General features: G+C 49.8%; 1 protein-coding gene across 1 annotated transcript in view; it reads left to right on the forward strand.

Moving 5' to 3' along the window:
• ABCC10 (ATP-binding cassette, sub-family C (CFTR/MRP), member 10) overlaps nt 1-9,709 on the forward strand; it is a 15,975-nt gene that overhangs the window by 1,216 nt on the left and 5,050 nt on the right. The window contains exons 3-17 of the mRNA XM_009078622.1: nt 79-753; nt 862-1,443; nt 2,899-3,126; nt 3,327-3,483; nt 4,108-4,247; nt 4,720-4,799; nt 4,937-5,108; nt 5,809-5,907; nt 6,130-6,319; nt 6,698-6,740; nt 6,914-6,951; nt 7,159-7,350; nt 7,758-7,893; nt 8,288-8,483; nt 9,254-9,597. Coding sequence (XP_009076870.1) covers nt 79-753; nt 862-1,443; nt 2,899-3,126; nt 3,327-3,483; nt 4,108-4,247; nt 4,720-4,799; nt 4,937-5,108; nt 5,809-5,907; nt 6,130-6,319; nt 6,698-6,740; nt 6,914-6,951; nt 7,159-7,350; nt 7,758-7,893; nt 8,288-8,483; nt 9,254-9,597 — 3,272 coding nt within the window. The remainder of the gene's footprint in view (nt 1-78; nt 754-861; nt 1,444-2,898; nt 3,127-3,326; nt 3,484-4,107; nt 4,248-4,719; nt 4,800-4,936; nt 5,109-5,808; nt 5,908-6,129; nt 6,320-6,697; nt 6,741-6,913; nt 6,952-7,158; nt 7,351-7,757; nt 7,894-8,287; nt 8,484-9,253; nt 9,598-9,709) is intronic.

The following is a 9,709-nucleotide window of genomic DNA, read 5'->3' on the forward strand; positions in this document are numbered from 1 at the left end:
CCTGTGTACCGTGTTGGCCAATGGCACTGCTGCCCTGACATGGCTCGTGCACGGCCTTGCTCTTCTCATGCTCTGCAGGTCCATTCGTGGCTCTACCAGGGGTCCTGTGGCCCTGGCTCTCCTCACTCTCTTACCCCTACCTTCCCTCATCATCACACTGGTGTGGTACTGCCAAAGTGGGACTGCTTGGGCCCCTGCCCACCCTGCTGCGTGTTGGCCAATGGCACTGCTGCCCTGACATGGCTCGTGCACGGCCTTGCTCTTCTCATGCTCTGCAGGTCCATTCGTGGCTCTACCAGGGGTCCTGTGGCCCTGGCTCTCCTCACTCTCTTACCCCTACCTTCCCTCATCATCACACTGGTGTGGTACTGCCAAAGTGGGACTGCTTGGGCCCCTGCCCACCCTGCTGCCTCCTCCAGGTTCGCCATTCTCTGTCTGCAGCTGGCCTCTCTGCTTGCCTATGTGATCGGCTACCTCTACCCCACTGCTGGCAGGCAAGACTTCCTCTCCATCAATCACTCCTGGCAACAAGAACAGCTCATCTCAGAGCCAGGCATCTCAGTGCTTGATCAGCATGTGGTGGCAGAAGATGGTGAGAGCTGGCTCTCGTGCTTCTTTTACCTTTGGATGAACCCTCTTATGGAGCGTGGCTATCAGTGGAAGCTGAACCAGGCACAAGATGTCTATGTGCTTCCTCGCCAGCTCCAGGCTGCCAGGGTCTGTGATCGCTTCTACTCTTGCTGGCAGAAGAAGGCAGCTCTGCACCAAATAGAGGAGGAGACAGCGTCTCTTACCAGCCCAATCATTGCTGGAGGAGATGGGAGTAGTGATGCTCTGGACAGCTCGCACCGTGCCCAGAAGGCCGTGCGACTCCTCTCAGTCCTTCATGCAGCCTTTGGGTTTCGTTTATACTCCCTCGGACTTCTCAAGCTGGCTGGCAACCTGCTGGGTTTTTCGGGTCCTCTGCTTCTGAGCTTGCTGGTGAACTTCATGGAGTCACGGCAGGAGCCCCTGAGCCATGGGGTGCTCTATGCCCTTGGGCTCTTTGCTGGCTCCTTCCTGGGTGCTCTCCTGCAGAGCCAGTTCAGTTACCAGGTGAACAAGGTGACGCTGATGGTGCGGGCTGCCCTCATCTCTGCCATCTACCGCAAGGCTCTGCGTGTCAGCAGCGCCAGCCTTACACACTTCACTGTGGGGGAAATTGTCAACTTCATGAGCACGGACACCAGTAGGTTGGTCAACTTCTGCTTCGCCTTCCATGAGGTGTGGAGCCTGCCTTTCCAGTTTGCCATTACCCTCTACCTCCTCTACCAGCAAGTGGGGGTAGCCTTTCTAGGAGGCTTGGCCCTGGCCCTGCTGCTTGTGCCCATCAACAAGATCATAGCTAACCGCATAATGATGAACAACAAGGAGATGCTGAAACACAAGGACACACGGGTCAAGGTGAGGGGCAGCTGTTGTATTTTTTCCCTGTTTGTCCCCAGAACATTGGCTTTTTGGCCACTTGTCATGAGCCAAAGCAGATTAGTTGAATCACAGGTGTTGGGAAAAATGCCAGAGGGGGCACACACAGACATGTGGTTCAAAACTGTTTCAGGGTGATGCAGTTTCACCACCCTTAAGATAGTGAACTGCTAATGCATGTCTTGTCCCCCAGGCTAATTTAGGTTCCTTTGCAGGTTTCCTTTCTCTGTCTAGTATTTAAGGTAGGATTCATGACTGCTTTCTCTAGAGATGCTTTCTTTCTTCCTATTGCTCCAATAATGCCATCAATGGTGAAGTGGCTTTCAGTCTGGACAAAGACAAGGACCATAGATGTAATTTTATATCACTCCAAGCTTGGCACTCTCAGTCATCTTTTCTGCTGTTTTGTGCATATTTGCAGTGCCATCTCTCTCCTTGCCACATGTCAAACATTTGATTCCCACCTTCTAGCATTGTATCTCTTATTTGAGGGGACAGCAGTTTCACTTGAAATTGCATGCTTTGGAAGCATGAAACATAAATCAACTCCATGTCAGAACTCTCAGGAACTTTAAAAATACTTATTTTCCCTATCCCTACAGACATGTAGTTGTATGTGATTATGCTGGACTTTCTCCACCTATTGTAAGACTGATTTGCTGAATGAATTCTCTCTTGTAATTTTCTTTCATGTTGGGCACAGACATATGTCAGCTGGCTCTGTACACGCTGACCTCAGAGCAGAAATGAGAGGCTGACATCCTGCAGGGACACCAGAGCTGCTGGATGTGAGCCAGCCAGAATCTGGATACACATGTGATTATGCTGGACTTTCTCCACCTATTGTAAGACTGATTTGCTGAATGAATTCTCTCTTGTAATTTTCTTTCATGTTGGGCACAGACATATGTCAGCTGGCTCTGTACACGCTGACCTCAGAGCAGAAATGAGAGGCTGACATCCTGCAGGGACACCAGAGCTGCTGGATGTGAGCCAGCCAGAATCTGGATACACACTAGGTGTGTCAGGATAGCATCAGGCCTTAGAGTCAGGTGTTATTATCTCAAGACACTGTCAGTTCAACATGGGTAAATGATATCCAGGCTGGAGCTAGTAATTCCACACATCCCTTCACCTGTGTTGCACAGCTTTCAGTTGGGAAGTAATGTAATATTTTGCTTTTCCTTAAACAGGATAGCCATAGATGTACACAGCACAGGTGGCTGAAGAAGCCAGTGGAATGAGTGAGCACAAAGTTCCCAGTAGCTGCCACTTGAGTTTATGTCTTTGTTAGCAATAAATGGTTCCTCGTATCTCTAGCCTGACCCTTAGCAGGAGACAACAGCACACCTGGCTGCAGCCCCAGTGCCTAGCTGGCATTTGGTGTGTAGGCAGGCACTATTTGCTTGATGTGCTTTTCCTCATTGCCTGCAGCTAATGACAGAGTTCCTATGTGGCATTCGTGTGATCAAGTTTTACGCCTGGGAGAAGCACTTCAGCACCAGAATAAATGCCTGCCGGGCTAAAGAGCTGCAGACGTTACGAACCATCAAGTACTTGGATGCTCTCTGTGTGTATCTGTGGGCAGCACTACCTGTTGTTGTCTCCATTACCATCTTCATCACCTATGTTCTGTTGGGTCACCAGCTCACTGCCACAAAGGTGAGTAAGTAGAAGAGAGAGCTCCAACCTTGTCTTGTGCAGAGCACAATCTGCAGTGGGGCTGCAGTCCTGGAGCACCTTCTCTGGGAAATAATCCCAGCTTGTGTCTCTTCAGGCTCTCACTGGTCAAGCTGCTTGGAGTATACAAGATACAAGGGAGGTACTGACTTCAGCTTGTGGCTGTTTCTTTACCCATGCAGGTGTTCACATCATTGGCTCTTGTTGGGATGCTTATTCTCCCCCTCAACAACTTCCCATGGCTGTTGAATGGGATCCTGGAATCCAAAGTCTCCTTGGATCGAATCCAGCGTTTTCTTGAACTCATGGACCAGGATCTGGAAGCTTATTATGCCCTGGGTAATGGTGAAGGAAACTGCTGGGCTTGGGACCCTGGGCAGGGGATATTCAGAACAGAGACCTGAGATGTGAGGCCCAGGGGCAGTACTGGAGGGCAGCTGGCTGTCACCCCATGATGTTCAGTTGTCAGAGGCAGAGTGAATACATTTAATTCCACTTTACCAGCCATAAGCCACTGCTTGTCCCCACAGAGCCCTGCTGTTAGTGTCACAGTAGAAGAAGCTTCTCTGTCCTCTGACCAGTGCTTTTCTGACACTGAAGCCATCAACAAATTTGCCTGGCAGAGAGGCTTGAGTGGCTGCCCCTCTCCTGAGCCATCTCAGCTCCCTTTCCTTCCTTCCTTGCCTCTTGTCAGCTCCCTGCCATTCTTTTACCTTCAGCAATAATAAAAGCAGGTTATCCTTACAGTATCTCCCTGCCAGCCATGTGTGTCTGGTGAGAGCCAGAGACAGGAGGACTGGAGGAAGGGAAGTATAAGTTGTAACAGCAAGTAGTAGGCAAGGGTCTCATTTTGTGCTTGGGTCAGGAGCATGGTGGCGGTGCTGATAGTATTTGAGATGCCAGGTGCATTTAATTTTCTGCCTTCTCATAGTAGTGCAATGCTGTGCTGCTCTTCACTTGCAGATAGCCCTTCAGATACTGGTACTGCCGTGGCAATGCAGTGTGCCACCTTCTCGTGGGTGCCAGTTGAGGAGGAAAGCACCAGGCAGCCCTTATCCACAGGCACCCTGCAACTGCACATTGAGAACCTGTCAGTGAGAAAGGTGAGCAAGGACACAGGAGGTAACATGGAAGAGTGGCACTAGAGAAGCCAAGTAATGGAGCAGAGGTGGCATGTTTGCATGTTTTCCTCATCTTAGGAGCTGTGCATCAAAATCTTCTCTTGGTCAAGAGGCACAGGACACATACCACATCTCAGAGCTGAAAGGTGCTGGAGGACATCCCGGCATGGCTTACAGGCAGAAGATGAACTAGTTCACTTTGCGTTCTACCATTACTGCAGGGGAGGACTGGACAGGGAACAGAGCAGGGCTCTAGAGTTAACAATCCTAGCAAATTTGTGTCCTGTCGTATCAGGACTCTGGTTTACCCAACAACTGTACCCAGCTCTGCTGCTGAACTTACAATGTAGTCCTAGCAGTCAGCTTTCTTACCAGTTACATGTGGCTCAAGAAATCCTGACAAGTTACCCTGTATTAGCACATCAGGTTTGTTCCTTTTCATTTCCCATTGCAGGGGATGCTCCTGGGGGTTGTTGGGAAGGTCGGCTCTGGCAAAAGCTCTCTGCTTGCAGCCATCACTGGAGAGCTCATTAAGTAAGTAGAATAAAGACTTCTCTCTGCCTGGTCCCTCCATGCCACAGCACACAGGGACTGTCCAGTGCTATCCTATTTGTAGACCATTTTGATCTGCCCTTTGTTACCCTTTCCACCCACTTCTGTTGTGCTTGCAGACAAGGTGGACGAGTGTATGTTTACGACCTAGAGCAAGGATTTGGTCTGGCCACCCAGGAGCCTTGGATACAGTTTACCACTGTCCGTGAAAACATCCTTTTTGGGCGGGAATATCATGCCCAGCTGTATGAGGAGGTGGTGGAGGCCTGTGCCCTTTCTGAGGACCTGAATGTGAGTGCCTGAACTGTAAACCTGCCTGGGCCTTCTTGGCCAGCTTGTGCATCCAGCCTGAGCTTCACTGGGAGCAGTTCTCATTCTTTCAGGATATAGACTGCTTTTCCGATGTCCTAATCACACAGTTACTCTGATGCCAACCCCAGACCATTCCTGGCCCCATACTACTTTAAGGTGTGAAGTCACTCTGGTAGCACTTTGGATGGTTTCTTTGGCTGCTGAGCCAAAAGCACTTGATCCTGGGGAAAGGAGATGTTCTTGCAGAGCTGATGACTGCCACCTTTTATAGGCAAAACCTGAAAGCATCAGCAGCTGATGCTTTTTTTGGATCAGAAGCAATTTCCTTGGGATCTGGAAGGGTTAAGTTTGTGGTCCTCCTGTCATTAATATAGATACTCTAGATTTGAGGCTTATGGCTGTGTTAGTTAGCCTTCTCCTCCCAGTTCATAAGCCAATGCCTGATTTTCTGATGCGCCAAGCACTAGCAGCTCCTATTTGCTTTGGCAGGATCTATGAATCCAATGATTTGGCATAAATGCCAAGCTTGCCAGTTGTCTGTAGAACCAGTGTGTATGGACTGTTTAATTGTTGCTAAGGTGTCACCCTAAGGAAATACTGCTAGAGGCAGGAGAGGGTCTGGTTTTGGGTCCTGAGCTGTATCCTGTCTCTTCTAAATGGATTTTCTTGAATGCTTTAGATTTTACCAGCAGGTGACCAGACAGAGGTTGGTGAAAATGGTGTGACACTCAGTGGGGGACAGAAGGCTCGATTAGCCCTTGCCAGAGCCGTGTACCAGGTAAATAACAAAGGAGTTTTTGTGTGGGACATCATGCTCCGTGCCAAGTCAGATGTAAAGCAGCTGTACACACCCAGCTGTACAGTGAGCTCTGGCAGCATGTCATGCTGGCCTAAAGGTGCTTGCTGGCTGTGTGCCACACAGAGGCACATGCACTTGTTACAGCACTGCCTGCTCCAGCAGGGCCAGCAGCTGTATCCTTGTCTTTTGTCTCCCTCTCAGGAGAAAGAGATTTACCTCCTTGATGATCCCCTGGCTGCTGTGGATGCAGACGTAGCCAAGCATCTTATGCAGAAATGCATTCTCGGAGTTCTCAAACACAAGACGAGGATCCTGTGCACCCACAGGACAGAGTGTTTGGAGAAGGCTGATGCCTTATTGTTGATAGACAATGGCAGGATAGTTAAGACAGGTACATGGGCTGTCTTCTCAGACATTCATTTGTGCCTCTGTGTTGGAATTGCTTGAGCAAAGATGGACATAAGAGATTCGGATTAACTAATGGGGAACCCAGTGATAAAAGAACTTGAGGACACTGCATGTGGGCAAAGATGGGGTGGAAGAGAATGTACAGATGCACAGATAAAACAGGATAGCCCTAGATGTGGACAGCTAATAAGGCAGAAGGCCATAGCAGGTTGAATGGAGCAGGGCTTGCAAGGCGCAGTTGCTGCATAACATAGGAAATGTTACGGGAGAATAAAACTGGGCCATTTCAGAGCAAGAGGCTGTGAGTGGCTGGCATCTATTCCTCACAGACTCTGAAGCATTTGCATGTCTCTCTTCACAGGCACACCAGCTGATATCCTGCCACTTGTTGAAGCCTTCCCCAAGTTCAAAGATATGGACAAGAGTCAGAAGGATAAAGGTCTGTGCATGGCAAGCTTGAGGGTGCCTGGGGCAACACAGCTGACCATCCAGACAGAAGCTGTACCTGATGGCTGCTGGCCTTAGAGCAGAGTACCCACCACCTTGCTCTGCTGTGGCAGTGCTGATCTGTGGGTAGTGTGTACATAGAGGGACAGGAGGCCCACACGTCTTTGGGTGTTGGCCTGGAGTAGTATTTGAAACTGGTGTTCCACCTGTGGTCTAGCTCTAGATGAAGAACTGCCAGAATTGGTGCACCTGTTTTGACAGAGGAGGGAAGAAAAGTCTCCCTTATAGCCTAGACTTGCTCTGTTCACAGCAAGGAGCAGCTGCAGGAAAAACTTAACATTGCACTGACCTTTGCTTTTACCTCCATTCCCACAGCCCCTGATGAACAGGGCCAAGAGGAGGCCATAGAGGCAGAGGCAGAAGAACCAACGCAAAACAGTAGTCTTATCCACAAGGAGGAAGAGAAGAAAGAAGGGGCAGTGGCTTTTCAGGTGTACAAGGCATATTGGCTGGCAGTGGGCACCTGCTGGGCATTATCCATCCTCTTCTCGTTGCTCCTGATGCAAGGTGAGGCAGTGGCCCAGCAGCACTTTAGACATTCCTCTCCTCTTGTCTTGTTCCCTCGTTGCATGGAGTCCAGGCAAGGAAAGAGGCACTGTAGCAGGAAGGCCCCTTTTCTCTTCCCCAAATTAAAATAGCTCAAGGAGCTACTTTAGTAGGGAAGGGGCACCTGTGGAAACAGGATCTGTCGTCCTCACTGCTGCAGTTGCATTTCTTCTCCTCTAACAGTGCTCTGTTGCTGCTGCAGATCAAGGCCATTCTCTTGCTCCTGCTCTATACTAACGGTAGGAAGATCAGACTGGGCAGTGAGACCATGCAAAAGTTGTTCAGCAGCTTCCCCTCCAGCTTCTCTGCTTCATATTTGCTGATTGAAATGTTGAATTCGTCTTTATGTAGTCTGTCTTTCTCTGTAGCATCCAGAAATATCTCAGATTGGTGGCTGTCACACTGGATCTCCAGCATATCCCAGACAGCAAATACCTCTGTGATGGTCTTCTCAGCCTCCCTGCCTTCCCCAGAGCTGCTTCTCTTCTCCACTGTTGGGCTTGTGTAAGTGAATCTGGTCAGTAGGTGCCAAAGGCTGGCTCACACTTCCATTTTGCCCTTAAGTGCATTTCCTGTGAAGATCTTTGTTGAGAGCTGGGATAGATAAGCTGACCACCTGACTGCAGAGCATGTGTGTGGCTGCTTTGACAAGGAGAATCAAAATCTGTGACCTGATGAGGTGCCCAAAGGGCTTCTGCCTGGGGCTGTTGGAATACCCCTACCTGCATAGTAATCAAAGAGTGTTTGTGCCAGCATGTCAAAGGGGCATCACAGGAGTACTGGATTAAGGTATCCTGGTTTCCCCTTGAGTGTGCTCCTGGGTTCTCATGCCCTGTCCATGAATTTACTGTCAGGGAGACCTTGGCAGATTCATAATCTTCCTCCTTCTTTGTTCCAGCTCCCCCATTCGAGCTCTGGACACCACTCCAGTCCCTTCCAATGGCTCATTGGATGTGAATTTCTACCTGATAGTTTATGGGAGCATTGCAGGAGCCAACTCCCTCTTCACCATTCTTCGGGCATTCCTCTTTGCTTATGGCACTATCCGCGCTGCCACTGCCATTCACAACCGACTGCTCCAGAGGGCTCTGAAGGTAATGGACAGAAGGTCCAGGGCAGACTGAGGCTTCTGCAAGCTGACATTCTTCTCCTGGCTGAGACTAGGGGTTTGGGAGGTAGATTAGGGTTTCTGTTGGTATTGTCTGGTAGGAATGTGTCCAAAAATGGCTGCACAACAGCCAGCACAAGGGGCCAATGGGCTTGTGTTCAAAATGTGTCCTATTCATTCCATGGAGGGGTGTTTTATGGCTGCTACCTGCATCTGTTCACTCATTAGGCTTAGCTATATAGCCAAGATGAGGGCCGGTTGAGTCAAAGTAGCTTTTGCAGGATCATGAGCTCAGATTCAGATGAGATTTGGAAGGAGCCATTAAGCAAGATTTAGGGCTGATGCTGGTGTGTGCCAGTTAACTTTCTTTATATTTTGGGCTTCCTTGGGTTCTCAGGCAAGAGGGAGGATTAGAGGATTGGAAATTTGGATTAGAGGCTAGAATTAGAGGGTGGTCTCACTGGCTACTGGTGGGGGCCAGTATGTCATCTGAGTGACTATGATCTTGATAGCTGTGTGCCATTTGCTGCAGGAGGACTGCTTCCTTTTGCCATGCAAAACAAGAGTTGTTTGACTGCAAGTGAATGCTAGCTTTGGAATCTGAGATTGCTTCTTCAGCTGAGGAAAGGAAGTGGGCTGTGGTGGCCACCCCTTTGTGGCCTTATCTGCTCTCCTGGGCACTGTTCTGTGGATGGATCTCACTGCAGCTGACTGGCTGCAGTGGTTCTGACTGCTTTGTGGTTCCCTTGTTGCCAGGCCACAGTCACTTTCTTTGACACCACACCAACAGGCCGGATCCTCAACCGCTTCTCCTCAGACCTGTACTGTGTGGATGACAGCCTGCCATTTGTCCTCAACATCTTCCTGGCCAACATGTATGGACTCTTGGGCATGCTGGTGATAATCACCTATGGCCTCCCTTGGATTGGTGTGGTCTTACTCCCTCTGGCTGTACTCTACTTCTCCATCCAGCGCTATTACCGACGCACATCCCGGGAGCTCAAGCGCCTTTACAGCGTCACCCTGTCTCCCATTTACACTCACTTCTCAGAGACCCTCTCGGGACTGAGCAGCATCAGAGCCATGCGAGCAACACAGAGGTGAGCAGATAGTATGAGCACCAAGAGAGCCAGAGCTTTGGCTTTATAGAACACAAGCCCTTCCTGATGTGGGGCAGGTTATAGGGTGGCTGGAATACCCTTGGTCTGGGGC

This window comes from Acanthisitta chloris, unplaced genomic scaffold, assembly GCF_000695815.1.
Source record: "Acanthisitta chloris isolate BGI_N310 unplaced genomic scaffold, ASM69581v1 scaffold38567, whole genome shotgun sequence".
Lineage (NCBI taxonomy): Eukaryota > Metazoa > Chordata > Aves > Passeriformes > Acanthisittidae > Acanthisitta > Acanthisitta chloris.